The sequence below is a fragment of the Podarcis melisellensis genome, assembly GCF_964234715.1.
Source record: "Podarcis melisellensis genome assembly, chromosome: 16".
Lineage (NCBI taxonomy): Eukaryota > Metazoa > Chordata > Lepidosauria > Squamata > Lacertidae > Podarcis > Podarcis melisellensis.
The window spans coordinates 10,645,869-10,661,587 of record NC_138533.1 but is presented as its reverse complement, the minus strand read 5'-3'; the positions used below and the strand labels follow the sequence as shown (position 1 = coordinate 10,661,587).

At 44.3% G+C, this 15,719-nt stretch overlaps 1 protein-coding gene across 2 annotated transcripts; it reads left to right on the top strand.

Annotated features, from left to right (window-relative positions):
* The first annotated feature begins 507 nt into the window (after positions 1-507).
* On the top strand, positions 508-12,931 carry RIT1 (Ras like without CAAX 1). Of its 2 annotated transcripts, none has more exons than XM_081891996.1 (5): positions 508-593; positions 6,840-6,896; positions 7,856-7,929; positions 8,446-8,637; positions 9,737-12,931. In XM_081891996.1, exons 2-5 carry the CDS (start codon positions 6,842-6,844, stop codon positions 9,968-9,970), a joined length of 555 nt encoding a protein of 184 aa, XP_081748122.1. In that variant the 5' UTR covers positions 508-593; positions 6,840-6,841; the 3' UTR covers positions 9,971-12,931. The 2 variants fall into 2 exon arrangements, with proteins under 2 accessions (XP_081748122.1, XP_081748121.1); XM_081891995.1 differs by lacking the exon at positions 508-593 and adding an exon at positions 4,318-4,579.
* Positions 12,932-15,719: the final 2,788 nt, after the last annotated feature.

Here is a 15,719-nt window from a genome sequence, read left to right as displayed (position 1 = left end):
GGCATCTTGATGGCCACTTGAGAGCACAGGATGTTGGTCTAGATCAGGGGTCAGCAACATTTTTCATCCGTTGGCTGGTCCACTGTCCCTCAGACCATGTGGTGGGCTGGACTATATTTTTGGGGGGGGGGGAATGAACGAATTCCTATACGCCACAAATAACCCAGAGGTGCATTTTAAATAAAAGGACACATTCTACTCATGTAAAAACACACTGATTCCCGGACTGTCCGTGGGATGGATTTAGAAGGCAATTGGGCCGCAGGTTGCCTATCCCTGGTCTAGATGTGCCATTGGCCTGATCCACCTGGGCTCTTATGTGCATTGTTTTGTAACGCTTTTCAGCTTTGGCCCTCATAAGAGACTGTTACTGACCTGCTGGCAATTGGGCTAAGGCTTTTTATGCAAACCTTTCAAATGATTGAAGAGAGGTAATTTGGCAGTTAGTGTCAAAATGCAGAAGTCCTTGCTACGAAGACCTTCAATCACAGGTGGGGAACTAGCTGTCCCAACTGCCCATCAGCCTTGACCCACTGCCTGGGTTGGCTGAGGCTGATGGGAGTTGGAGTCCAGGGACATCTAGAGGACTGCAGGTTTCTCCACCCCACCCCCCTTTCTGGAATATCTCTTAAGCCTTTACCTGCCCCTGCGTGGTTTTCAAATTACAAACCCTAAATATGGGTTAGGGTCCTTGTGTCACCTATTAAGCAGGCATTGAAAGGGTGAAGTTGGGAGGGTAGAGGTGAAAAACATTTAAATTCAGCAAAACCTGTTAAAATGATCTTGAAAAGGCACCGCTATAGTGCAAAAAGACGTGGGTGGCGCTGTGGGTTAAACCATAGAGCCTAGGACTTGCTGATCAGAAGGTCGGCGGTTCGAATCCCCATGATGGGGTGAGCTCCCGTTGCTCGGTCCCTGCTCCTGCCAACCTAGCAGTTCGAAAGCACGTCAAAGTGCAAGTAGATAAATAGGTACCGCTCCAGCGGGAAGGTAAACGGCGTTTCCGTGCGCTGCTCTGGTTCACTGGAAGCGGCTTAGTCATGCTGGCCACATGACCCGGAAGCTGTACGCCAGCTCCCTCTGCCAATAAAGCGAGATGAGCGCCGCAACCCCAGAGTCGGCCACGACTGGACCTAATGGTCAGGGGTCCCTTTACCTTTACCTTATAGTGCAAGAAGGATAACCTTTCTCCTTGAGTGAAGGATCCCATGAAACACATCATCTTGGGGGGGCAGGGGAAGGGTTTGTTCCACCACCCTGTACAATTTCCCATCAGTGATAATTGTGTATTGCTTTATACCTTGCCTTTATGAACACTTCCTTGGCTCATTCAAATAGTAGTTGATTGCACTGGGGACATAAAACAGAGTTATAGTCTCACTGCTTTTTCCTAGGTCAGGCAGGGGGACCATGACACCAAATGGAAGTACTGTCAAATGGCTTCAATCTAGTGTCTCTGTCTAGAACTTTGTCGTGATTTGTTTTTTTTTTTTTTTTTGCCGCTGCGACAACAGCATCCTGTCCGTAAATTCAAGTAAATATGAGAGGTTTGCGGACACAGGACACGTAGAGCAACCTTATAAGTGTCTACCCGGAAGCAAGCCCTAAAGGCTAGCTTAGCTTTTGTTCCTTAGGGAGGTTTTGCATATCTTCCGGACAACCGAAGAATGCAAATCCGCAGAGACCAAAATCCTCCCCTTTGTAATGCTGTGTCTTGAGCGGCCAGCTGACTTTCAGCAGCTGCTGCGCCTGCGCAAAAGGAACGCCGAGTACTAAGTTCTCACAGCTCTCCCGGCCAGAGCTCTATCCAGCGTATAGAGTCACGCACAGCCGAAACTTCCGGGATCCAATCGACATCGCTCACTGATCGTGATTCATTATCTATGGATGTGGAATGACCTCTTGTCTAATTAGGATGTTTTCCATTGTCTTCTGCTGTGCTCACCGCTTTGGGAATGTTTTTTTTTTGTTGTAAGCAATCCTGTGCATGGTTGCCTCAAGTTCAGTTGAGCTCAATAGACGGACTTCCCTCTGAATTGACACATTCAGGATTTCACTGTGTACATAAACATATCCTCTCCATTTAGTATTGCGTTTATATCACATTTTTCCTCCAAGGAAATGCAACTGGTTCCCCCACCCAACTACCTGTTGTCCTCACAACAACCCTGTGAGGTAGGTGAGGCTGAACAGAGAACTTTGTAGCTGAGTGGGGATTTGAACCCTGGTCTCTTCCGGGCCCTAGCCCAGGGCTGGATTTAGGTTTAATGAGGCCCTAAGCTACTGAAGGTAATGGGGCCCTTTATATGTCCAGCTGTGCTTTGTCAACAACAAATTGTCACGGTTTTTTGTGTTGAATCTATATGGTAATTTATGGACCTAATAGGTACCTAAAGTAATTTGCACATAACAAAATATGTATTTTAATAAAGTAATTGTTGAACTGAAATACAATTACGAAGTATATTAACAGTGAAATACAATTAAGAAGTATATTAATAGTGAAATAATTATTAAGCTCTAACTTAAAATGATTTTTTATTCATAACAAACTTAATAATGCAAACACATTGGCATTTGGCAATAACAAAAGTTCCCTTGGAAACACAATTTACAAAGACTCATAATCTAGTCTCTAGAAACTTGCTATAACATGAAATAACAAAACGCTGTATGTAGGTTTTATTTTATTTGTTTTTTATCTTATATTTCGGAAATGTACATCCAGGTGTTTTTTTTCCTTTAAATTTTTTTGGGGCCCCCAAGAGAGTGGGGCCCTAAGCTATAGCTTGTTTAGCTTACATGTAAACCTGGCACTGCCCTAGCCTAATGCTCTCCAACAAGTACGGTATTTTTTGCTCCATAAGACTCACTTTTCCCCTCCTAAAAAGGAAGGGGAAATGTGTGTGCGTCTTATGGAGCGAATGCAGGCTGCGTAGCTATCCCAGAAGCCAGAACAGCAAGAGGGACTGCTGCTTTCACTGCACAGTGATCCCTTTTGCTGTTCTGGCTTCTGGCATTCAGAATATTTTTTTTCTTGTTTTCCTCCTCCAAAAACTAGGTGCGTCTTGTGGTCTGGTGCGTCTTATAGAGCGGAAAATACGGTACGTCATCCTTACTAGGGTCGTGCTGCGAATCCGTCCCTCTTCAAGCAGGAATGGGGAAAAGGTGCCCTTGAATACTGGGTCTCCCCCCCCCCAGATGTTGAACTACAACTCCCATCACCATAAGCCAGAAGAGCCAGTGGCCAGGAATGTTGGGAGTTGTAGTTTAACAACATCTGGGGTGCCAAGGTTGAGAAAGGCTGTTCTAGCCGATTCACTTTTTAAAAATAACAATCATACAAAACACATCCCCTGGCTTTCTTTGGGGTATATAAATTGAACTGGAGAAATGATCAAACAAATGTGATCTCCCTCAACCTTTGTGCTCGCCTAATGTAATATTGGGGGCGTGGGTGGTGCTGTGGGTTAAACCACAGAGCCTAGGATTTGCCGATCAGAAGGTCGGCGGTTTGAATCCCCGTGACGAGGTGAGTTCCTGTTGCTCGGTCCCTGCTCCTGCCAACCTAGCAGTTCGAAAGCACGTCAAAGTGCAAGTAGATAAATAGGTACCACTCCGGCGGGAAGGTAAACGGCATTTCCGTGCGCTGCTCTGGTTCACCAGAAGCGGCTTAGTCATGCTGGCCACATGACCCGGAAGCTGAACGCCGGCTCCCTCAGCCAATAAAGCGAGATGAGCGCCACAACCCCGGAGTCGGTCACGACTGGACCTAATGGTCAGGGGTCCCTGTGCCTTAATGTAATGTTGAACTACAGCTCCCACAATCCTGGACTGTTGGCCGTACCTGCTGGGGCTGATGGGAGCTGGAGTCCCAACGATATTTCCAAAATGGGGGGTGGGTGGGATAAAATAGATGTTGTTGGACGCCATCAGCCAACGGTCACGAATGAGGGGAACTGGGGTCCAACAACATCTGGAGGGCCCCTGGTTGGGATAAGGCTGGACCCACAGGTTCAGGAAGTCTGAAATAAAGAAAAGGAGGCTGTTTACAAACAACAACAACAGCAAAAACCTACAGTTTCCCTAGCTATGGGCACGGGTTTTGCTTATGGATTTATTAGCAAAAAAGAATGCAATTGCGAGCCGGAAATAATCGAGGCTTCGATGACGTTCCATCCTCTTTGGGCACCCCCCCCAACTCCGGGAGAAAGGGAGGCGACGACAGGGGCGCTGCCCCTCCCCTTGCGACGCGTAGGGGGCGTGGCCACGAACGTCCCTCCCATTCCCTCTGAGGCGGCGGTTGGAATTCAGCCGAGCCGGCGCCATTTTGTTCCGAGGTGGGCGGGAAGGTGAGGAAGCGGCGGCGGCGAGGGCGGGGGATGCCTCTGCTGCCGCCGCTCTTGTCCACCGGAGAGGGCGTCTGAGGGGAGCCGTCCTCGGGCGGCTATCCGTACCATGGACCCGACTGGGCCGCGGGGACCGCCTGGCGGGGTCGGGGGCGCGCCGCCGCCTCCTCCGTTGCAGCCCCGGGAGTACAAGCTGGTGATGTTGGGCGCCGGGGGCGTCGGCAAAAGCGGTACGTTGAGGGGAGGCTTGAAAAGACTCACGTATGTACGCTATTGAGGGACGGGGTGGGGCGCGGCAATGATACGAAGGGCGTGGGTTGTTTTTTTTAGGGGGTGGAAATAGGAGGAAGGGGCACCTTCGGAACTCCCTGCCTCATGATATGGGGACGAAACTGCTTGCTTAGGCCCCGGGCCCAATACTCTCTCGCTCTCTAAGGTCTTTGGTAACTGGCTAGCCTCTTCCTTTCTTATTTATTTACTTACTTGCTCAGGCGTGTATTGATTTAGTCATGAAGTCTTTTTATATACCGCTGCATCCTATCGCAGCGCTTTAAAAACAGCAGTATCAAAAGTATAAAACCAAATCGTAAAATCATTTAAAAGTTAGAAGCAAGAATATAAACTGAAAACGGACACCAGCGTGCCATTGTGGAAGGATGTGCTCTGCATAGGCCTGGTGGCACAGAAAAGTTTAGAAGTTGGCACAGAAGTGATGGTGATGCTTGCTCCTTTGTTGGTGGTGCGGGTAGGGCTCACCCTTATTGTTGTTGTAATCAACTTGTTAAGCTGTTCTTAAATACTGTGTTTTAATGTTGTGACGCGCCCTGGGATTACAACATCAAGGGTGGGAAATGAAAATAAAATAAAGAACCCTTCTAAACCACTTCTCGAGGCGATTTACATATAAAACAGTTAAAACAACAACAAGTACATTTAAAACAAGACTAAAACCCTAACAGGTTCATTACGTTACTGGATTATACAGTGTTGTATTTTTTTCTGGTTTTGTTCTTAACTGGCTAAATTACTTTGAAATGTGTCAAATAATTAACAATAAAAGCATTATCTGGTAGGAAGGTTGCTGAAATGTTTTTATTAGCTTTAAAAATGTTATTTATAATGTGATTACCAAAATGAATGTAGGGGCAGCTGTGTTAGGTTCCTTACAGTCAAAGCAACAAGGAGTGTGAAGCAGGGAACTGAACCGGCATAGTTTCATCAGTGCAGTTCTTTTGTATGTATGTCTATTCAGAAGTAAGTTCATTGAGTTCAGTGGAACTTTCCATTGAATTCACTTACTCAGTTCTCAGGTTGCAAACCCATATTCAGGAAACTGAATATTCAGGAAACTATATTCAGGAAACTGAATATAGGTGTGCAGTCTAAGAGACTGACCTATGAATTGGGAAATCCCCCGTCTGAATCTTTCTTCTGCTGGATAAAGCACCAGTGGCCCATTTAGTCCAGCACCTTATTCTCACAGTGCCCAGTCAGATGGCACTAGGAAGCCCATAATCAGGAAGTATAGAAGCCTCTTTCTCTCTGTTGGTGGTTCCCAGCAACTGGAATCAGAGGCTTTTTGCCTCTCAAGTGGCAACAGGAAGAACATAACCATCCTGGCTAGAAACTATTGACAGCTTTGGCCTTTATGAATTTATCTTATCCCCTTTCAAAGCAATTTTTGATGTTGTAGCTTACCCTGAGGCCTCCACATGGATGTGGAGTTTTCCCCACTTCAATCCTGTAAAGGGCAACTTTCCTCTTGTCTATTCTGACTGGAGTGATTCTCATGTGGGACTCCCTGCCACAAGATGAGGGGACAAATACTTTCATGCTCTTTAGCATGTAAAATGAAAGTAGTTGTAATGATTCAATTGGTTTTTATCTACTACTTCTGTTTTATGTTATTACTGCTATTATCTATAAATCTGTTTAAGGACGCTACGCTCTGTTAGACAAATTTAAAAGGAATCAAGGTTGGCACAGACTTTCATCCTAGAGCTTGCTTTGTTTTGGCGGTATTTGTTAGTTTTTGAAAGCAACCTTGAAGTGTTTTCTGTAAGCAGGAAAATATTTTCCCCAAACCAACATGAAGGTGCATTACGCAGTCAGAATATTGGTGCATCTTGCGCAATACTGTTTGCTCCTAACTGGGAGCGCCTCTCCAAGGCCCCTGATGGGATGATTTTTATAATGTGTTTTTCTTACAGCATTTGCATACTCCTAAGTCTTATAGAGCTTTGAAGGACAAGGCCAGCCTTTTGAATTGTGCCTGGAAATGGATTGGGGGCTGTTGTAATGTTTCTCCCCTTAAAAAACCATGGCGAGTTATATTTAAAATGGCAGGTCTGGTCACATCTGTGGCTTGTCCGTTTTGAAAGAAACTCAAGGCTTTGTGCACAGAGTTATCCCAGTAGCACGTGCTACATCTTGTGATGATAGCCATTTCTGCCTTTCGTTCATTTTAATATGTTTGTGCCTTCCTTTCAGCCATGACCATGCAGTTCATTAGTCATCGTTTCCCAGAAGACCATGACCCCACCATCGGTGAGTGTGTTCTTCTGCTTCCTCTTCCAACCAGTGGTGTGCTGACGGAAAAAGAAAAAAAAATCTGGGGCCGGTAGGAACCCCCAACCTGCAAAATGGGGAAGCCTTGCTAGTGTTGAGATTAAAAGTGTCTTTTAATTTCTGAACCTTTTCCCCCAGACAATATTAATGATAGTCACCTGTCAGTGATACTAGCTTTGATTGCTGGAAATGTTAACTTTTCCTTTTTCTTTTATTTGTTTGTTTGTTTGTTTGATTGATTGATTTATATGCTACCCTATACCTGCAGGTCTCAGGGTGGTTTCCATTCCCCCCTCCCTTCAAAAAATAATGGTGCTGGGTGCATGAAACTTCCATTGGTCATTGGCAACAGCACTCTGGTACCTGAGATTATTCTTTTAAGTGGAGAAGTTGAGAGTTGAACTTGGGTCCTTCTGCTTTACAAAGGCCAGGGCTCTGAAACATGTGAGAGGCTTCCATGAGTACAGGAGGCTCTCTGCGTCAGCGGTTTACTCTCCCAACGTGGAGGAGATCTGGGCATTCCTGTTCTGAAGGCAGCAAGGGCAGCCGACTAGCGGGTAAATGGGCTCTGGGCCCAAATGGTACACTGCAAAGTCGTGGGTATGTAATTGAAAGATGAATTTCATCGTAACTATTAATATACTGTATTAAATATTTTTTCAAGAGGTACTTGTGAGCCACAGGTGGAAGTTCCCAGGTATTGTCAGTCATTCACATCTGTGTCTGTATCAACTGGCAAAAAAAAAAAATCACGTTTGTGAGAGTTTTTTTTTTAAAAATAAAAAAGCACAATAACATTTGAGGCAAACCATGAGCGCAACAATCACTTAAGCAGTAACTATGGGTCTCTGTTGTGAACACGTCTGAAGTTGTCCTTTGCTCATGAAGACATTGATAGCTAGACCGTGCTGAATGTTTGTTTGTATTTCTTTCTCTAGAGGATGCTTACAAAATGCGAATAAGGATTGATGATGAACCTGCTAATCTGGACATTTTAGACACAGCAGGCCAGGTATATAATAACCACTGTACATTTTATATTTTGCTTTTGCTCATTCAAAGCAGTTTACATACATTTACCTGACTGTGATCCTTAAAACAATTCTCTATGGTGGGTCAGTATTATCCCCACATGGGTGGCTGAGAGTGCAATCTGGCATCTTGTTGTAGAAGTATTTTCATATACTGAAGACACACTACTTTACCCTTGCACTGCCAGCAGTGAACATTCATTTTATAGTATCTGTGTTGTAGGCACAGGACAGAAGCTAGTTTGTCCAATCCACTGTAACCATGGGCATTTATTTATAAAATTATTTACAACAGTGCATACAATAAAACACCATAACCCAGTAAAGAGTTGCATAGGCCTGTTTACATAAGGTCTTCAGATGGTGATAGAAAATCATCTATTTCCCTGCATGATGATAGTGCAGCATGCTTACAGACCTTTTGCTGAATGGGCAGTCTTATGGTATTCCATAAAAATCCTGGAGCTGGAATATACTCTTGTTGTTTTACTTCCTAGGCAGAATTTACCGCCATGAGGGACCAATACATGAGGGCAGGCGAAGGGTTCATTATCTGTTACTCAATCACAGACCGCCGAAGCTTCCACGAAGTGCGTGAGTTCAAGCAGCTTATCTACCGTGTTCGGCGTACAGATGAGACTCCCGTGGTTCTTGTGGGGAACAAGTCTGATCTAGCTCGTCTCAGGCAGGTAAAGAATGCTTCAGAATTAATTCTTTGCTCAGTTCCTTTTCTTGTATGTTGGTGATTTGCAAATAGAGGATGATAGGAATTGAACCGAATCTTTGGATTTGCTCATATCGAAAGGGAGGCAAATAGCCCTCCCTAGAAGGTGAGGTTGTTGGTTAAAGAATTTCTAGCCGGTCTTTCAGGGCACTTAGCTCTCACAATTTTGTTTTCGAATAGACATAGTAGTTGCATTCCCACAAGCCCCAGGGATATGCTGTCTTGGTCCCTTTTCCCTTGTTCTTGCTGCTGAGTAAGTAGGATGCTGCAAGAGGCAGGGAGCATGTTGAAAAACAAACATTGGGAACAATTGGGACTTCTCTCAAGATTGAAATAGGATTGGGAAAATGCATGCAGATACCAAATGTGTAAGTAAGGACGCAGAGCAGAAAATGCATATGCCAGGTAAGCATTGAAAGATGCGGAAAACAGTAAAGCCGTGCCACACAACAGGTAAGGAAGAAGTGTGCTAAAATAAAAAAGTGTATGTAATAGAATGTGATATGTAGCTTGCTACTTTGTTGAGGCTTACTAGAAAGTGGAGTGCCCAAGAAAATTGCACACAAAGCCTTCCTCCCTTCCTTTATAAACTTATTTATTGGGAAATGGACATTCACATACTTTGAAGGACTTGGCAGAAGTTCAGGTGCTGAGAATGCCACCAAGAACAGACAGTGACCATGGTGAGATTTGTAAAGGGGAGAAAAGAGAACTTTTATAGCTATATATTCCCAATAACGTTTCATTGAGCCAAAATCTAGTGCTTTCTGAGAGCTGCATGATTCCTACTGTAAAAAAAAACCTTAAAATCTAACATGAAAGCGTGGCATTTCCTTTCAAACGTTTGAAAGATCAGGAAGAGCCTCGGCATAAAGCAGGAATGTCAGAAATATATAGCAAAAGATGGATGTTGACGATGAGTACAGAGAGTGAAGCATGAAAGGGCAATATTCCAGGAATTTTCAGGCTGTGTGAAGGAGTCTGTAAAAAGCTAAAGTGGGCTTGGCTAAAAGAAATGGCCGCCTCTCCTGTTGCTGACCAGCATGTGCTTTTCTTGTTGCAAGGTCTCCAAGGAAGAAGGTTCAGCCTTGGCACGCGAGTTTGGCTGCCCTTTCTTTGAAACTTCAGCTGCCTTTCGCTACTATATCGATGATGTGTTTCACACTCTGGTTCGAGAAATCCGGAGGAAGGAGAAGGAAGCAGTCATGGCGCTGGGGAAGAAATCCAGGCCTCGGACGAGTGTGTGGAAGAGGTTGAAATCTCCCTTCCGGAAGAAGAAGAAGAATTCTGTGACATGAATCAAATATGTCTGTCAGCCAAATAACTGTGGCTTGCAGGAGAACCAAAGCAGTCCAGCAGCCCTTTGGAGCCTTGTGCTTGTTTCTGCTGACCGTGCCAATCGAGATACTTTTGTGTGTTCAAAACTGGATGGAGTGATTCGGCCCTGCCATCAAGAGTGTCGCGCTACATTGCGTCCTTCGAAAGTTTGTTTAATCTGTTTCTTCCTGGAGAAGACTTGGCAAAGAAAAGTAACAATTGATCCAGATGTCCAAAAAAACAGTTTTGCAAATAAGTGCAAAACGCATAGCCAACTAGTCTGCCCACATGTACTTTGTGCCTCGCAAGGTTGGCTTGTGCCAGTTGATCTGATATTTTAAACAGTTGCCAACATTATGATACCTTCTGGATTTGGGTGTTGGTGTCTCAACAGCATTTCAGAGGGGCCTTGTTCAGAAGCCTTGTTGCATAAGCTATTTTTTTTACCCATAGGAAGGTAGCAAAATGTACATGAATTTGATGAAGTTGATTCTGTTGGGATTCCCGGGCCACTCGTGTAGCAGGTTTGCAACAATTGGTTGCTTCAAGTGTGGGGGAGGAATGCTACAAGATTTGTGCCAAATCTTTATCCTTGTGTATTTTTCCACTAACTTGATTCCTCTCGGGGTGGGGATGAGCAGATCAGTGTCTGTCAGCAAAGTTGTTGAAAACTTCAAAGAACAGGAGACGGCAAGAGCCCTTCAAGTATGCATGACTGTTGCACAAGTTTCTTCGCACCTGCAATTTTGACCATGGTTTCTGACACTCCAGATGCATTGGTAGTCTCTTTTTAAAAAACTTTCCCCAGTGCCATATTCTTTTAGATTTTGCAGGAAAGGTTACCGTTTTTTCCCTTCCTTGGGGAGTGGAGAGTACTGGATTTTGCAGTATTAACTACAGATAAACTTGCACCACTTTTCTGGGATTCTCGTCCCAGTCTCTGAAATTCATAGGAAACTGCCGGCAAGAGCTTTCTTGTTAGGAAGTTTCCCTGTCTCCTTCTGAGGGGTGGTGGTGATCTGTGACCAGTGAAAAATAGAAAGGCGCTGCAGGAAGGAGTTGAAGTGGGAATAGTGGTTGTTACTGGGAAGTCGGAGAGTGGGGGTGTCAAGTGGCTCTTGCGAAAGGGTATTGTCGACGGACTGTTGGTTGGAAGCTGACCCACGGCACAGTCGGGTGGATGGACACAGGAGCTGTCTTCGCTGTGAAAAATCCAAGGTCAGTCCAGTTCAGAAAGGATCTTTGGTAGCAAGGCTGGGAAAGCCCCCCTCTGCTACCTCCACTGATGGTAGCAGTGTGCTTCAGAATACGGTTGCTGGAAAACACAGGAGAGAAGAGTGCCGCCGCTCCCAGGTCCTGCTTGGCCACTGTGAGAACATGATGCTGGACTAGCTGGGCCACTGACCTCATCCAGCAGGCTTTTTTATGCTGGGAACCCGGAGAGCCATTGCTACTCAAGAGTGGACAATTCTGGGCTAGGTAAAGGGATGGTCTGATTTGGTATATTGCAGCTAACACATGCTTTTATCTCAGGCCTTAGTTCTAATCTAAAGTATCTGGGTCAGTGGATCATACCTCAGTGTTGACATCCTAGTACGAAAGTGTTGTACGCACACAGAGTTGTATTGGTGTTGATCGTAAAGTGAAAGATTTTGTACTGTGATTTTGGTGCAGGGGGAACACTTTGGAAGGAGCACAGAGAGGGTTTATTCAGGACTCGAGCCTGTACTTGAAAATGTAGCAAACCCCATGGGGAAAGCCACACAATTTCTTGCCACTTCCTTGCATTTATTTTTTTCATACACCAGAAGAGCCGCTTGCCTTGGAGAGTTTAAACATTGCCTGGTTTTTGACAAATACATGGTTTTTAAAAACCACCAAGGCAATATCATATCGTTCGAGTGTCAAGAATAAGCAAATCCATCTTGAATTAAATTCCCAAGTGCCTTCAGGAAGTCATAGAGTAGGTCCTCTTTTAGCTGGTATCAAACCTGAACTTATATCCCTGGGTTTCAGTTACTATACTACAAATGGGATCCTTTTGCAAAAGATTTTTAAAGGGGGGAGGTCAGATGATACAGTTAGCCAGCTGGATACATCAGCCTTTTCTCAAACCTCCTGCCAAGTTTCTTTGCTTGATCTCCCTGGTCAGAGAACGACAGGAGAAAGAGTTAAAATCTTTCTGTTACTTTTTAGGAAATTAATCAAGCAATAATAAAATAGAGGCACTTCTTGGGTTCTTGAAGTATATTTTGTATTGCTCTTGAATTACCAAGTTGTACCAGTTGTGGTATTTTTAATATATAAATCTTATTTGCATTATGAATTCTACTGAGCAACTGGGTGTGTGTGTTTTGGAGGCGGGTGGAGTCACACATTCCATTTAGCAAGGAAGATTTCAAATGTATTTTATTGAGTATAACAATATATGGTGTATTTATATTAGTAAATTAACTTAATGATCAATTCTGGATACTTTCCATAGCTACTAATTTAGAAACAGATCACAACCTATATAATTTAATAAATTTTATTTAGTGTTGAATCAGATTCTTTTGGCACATGGTGGATAAATCACAGATTTTCTTAAAGGAAATTTTGATGTTCTCTTTGATATTCAGTGACTTAAAATGAGGTGGTTATAATTCAAAACCTGCAATTTACTGTAGGAAACAAAATAAAGAACAAATGGAGCTAAGAGACGCCTTTTGGGGAGAGTGAAAGACTTTGTGCCTTAAATTTGTGGTTTTTCAGAATTCATTGTTACATTTTGTGCTAACTTGTGAACGTGCCTGATCCCTATTTTCCTTATCATAGTTACATCTGAATGATAAGCACTTTGGGGGGGGGCACAATTCATGATTTTTATGTTCCACATACACTTTTGTACCTACAAGCTGAAAATTGCATTTGACACTATAAAGAATTTGTTTTTGTTTTTAGTCTCTGCCTTGCTTTTTTAAAAAATGAATAACAAAGAGGTCTTTTGTTGGTGCCTGGAAATAAATGGTGCAGACAGGGAAATGTATGCTATAAAGTGTAAGTTGGGCTTGTTATTAAGGAAATTTATTCAAAATCAACAGCAACAAATTTGAGATTTAAGCTCCGCCAAGGCTGCAATCCTGTACCTACCATGCGGGAGTAATCTTGGTTAAACACAAAGGGACTTACTTTTGAGTAGACTTGTACAGCAGGGTTGGGAAACCTCAGACCCAGAGGCCAAATACGACCTTCCAGGCGTCTCTGTTTTGCCCTTGGAATGATCAGGTCATGCCCCTCAGCAGCCTTTCATCACACCCTGAGTTTTTCTGCCTGGCTGCAATGTGTCCTTGAACTCTGATCATACAGCTCTTGCTTGTCTGGATGGAAGATAGAGATGGGGTGTGTAAGCCTTCTGTATAACTTGCTGTACAAGAGGTTACAATTTACATTTGTTGCTGTGGCCCTACCTATAACTAGGGAATTCAGCCCCCAGGCTGAAAAAAGTTCCTTACTTCTGGTGTATATGATCGCATTTTAGGGTTTAAATGGTATAATGCTTGAGAACCCTCACTTGTTTGCCACCCTTGTATGCACAATACAGACATTTCAAATTTGTGAGGCGCTGGCGATTAGATAAGCAGGGCCTTTGGTCTTGATGTTAAGCATATTTTTATGTCTCAAAATACATTTCTCTGCTGGTTGATCATGTATTCAGGACACCCAAACTGCTGTGTCTTGAAATCCCTGAAAGGAAGCAAAAGATTGACTTTTATACTAAAACATAACAGCGCATCCTGATCCTCTTGCTTACCAAATCCACTGGTGGAATCCTTTTGTGACTCAGACCAGATCTGAAAGAACACACTATTTTTTTAGGCTGCGCGGTGCTCGGTATCTCCTCATCTAAAAGATTTGTTTGAATCATCTTTGAAACTTCGGCTCCCAGTTTTATTTCTCCCTGTGTGCCTCAATCCAAGAGGCAGAGGATTTTGAAAGAATGGGCTGTAATTTCTACTCGGTAAACCCATTGAAATTAATGGACTAAATTATCCATGTATATTGATCTCAATGAGTCTGAATTGGACTAATGTCAGATACAACCCAATTGCTCTGTTTCCTGTTACGGATTACACGTTTTAGGAGCTTGTTAACATTTCCCCTGCTGCAACGTTCTGTAGGCAGTGAACTGGATCTTGGCTAGGAGATCTTGGGGACGGTGGCTCTGAATGTGACAAGGGCTTTACATTTTGACCCGTATCAATTTGATTCCGCGGTGATGGGCAAACCCATACGAATCATTTTAAAAAGCAAACGCATCCATTAAAACTGCATTTATTTTTAATGGGAAGAATTGAATTGAATTGAACACACCAAATGTCAAAGAAATGGCTTTTTCCATGTTAGGCATCTTGCTAGTCTTTTCCTCCTGCTGGGTTTGAAAATAGTTTCCTATTCATTTCACCAACAAGGGGAGGCAGGAGAGAGAAGGGAATCTGTGTTCCTTCCCTTGGGGGAGTTCGATGCCCCTTGTCACAGCCGACAAATAGAACTGAAAATGGATGAGGTAATCCTTTCCCAGTGAGGCTGCGCGGCCGACGTTTGTGTGTGTTTTGTGTGCGTGAGTGTGCGCCCGGGATGCACAGCTGCATGGGACAACGAACTGAACCGCTAGATGGCCTCCCCTTGAGGTGAATGGCAAAAGGGTTCACTGACTTTTAAAAACAATGCAAATTCTGCTAGGAGAAAGAGAGAGGAAAAAAGCAGCAGAAATCTTGAGCAGGCAGTGAGCAAGCACTCTATTGTTTTGACTTCCAATTAGACATGCATACCATTTTTGCGCCGGGTTTGAAGCCAGAACGTGTGACCCCATTCGTGACCCTAAATGATGAGCTAGCTTGTGCAACAGAATGCAGTGATAGAATGGCTTGTGCCCAGTGCTTTTTTTTCTGGGGGGACGCAGGGGTATGCATACCCCTATACATTTTATGAATCTTAAGTTTGGCCTCACTTCAGTACTTCAATATAAGTAGGAAAATGAGGGTACCCCTAAACGTTTTTGTAGGAAAAAGCACTGCTTGTACCACGTCAAAGTGCAAGTGGATCCCCCCCCATTTTTGAATGTTCCCCCTTTTTAAAAGTGCCTCCAAAGATAAAATGTGTGTTGCATGAGAGGGTCTGCCCCAGCCTGCTCTCTTAGAATGAAAGTGTGTGTGTGCTTTTTGGAGGGGCTTGCAGACTTAACTAGTCCGTACCCCTGCTGGACGCAGGAAATCCAGAGCTGCTTGAAGATCACTGGGGGGGACGGGACGCCCATCACCCTTCCAGGTAATACGTAGGCTCCATTATTGAGCTGTTCTTCCTGTTAACAGGATTTGCCTAATAGTTTGCTGAAATCTATTTCATGGGTGGCGGCGCGGGTTAAACCACAGAGCCTAGGACTTGCCGATCAGAAGGTTGGTGGTTTGAATCCCTGCGATGGGGTGAGCTGCTGTTGCTCGGTCCCTGCTCCTGCCAACCTAGCAGTTCGAAAGCACATCAAAGTGCATGTAGATAAATAGGTGCCGCTCCGGCGGGAAGGTAAACGGCGTTTCCGTGCGCTGCTCTGGTTCATCAGAAGCGGCTTGATCATGCTGGCCACATGACCCGGAAGCTGTACACCGGCTCCCTCGGCCAATAATGCGAGATGAGCACCGCAACCCCAGAGTCGGTCACGACTGGACCTAATGGTCAGGGGTCCCTTTACCTTTA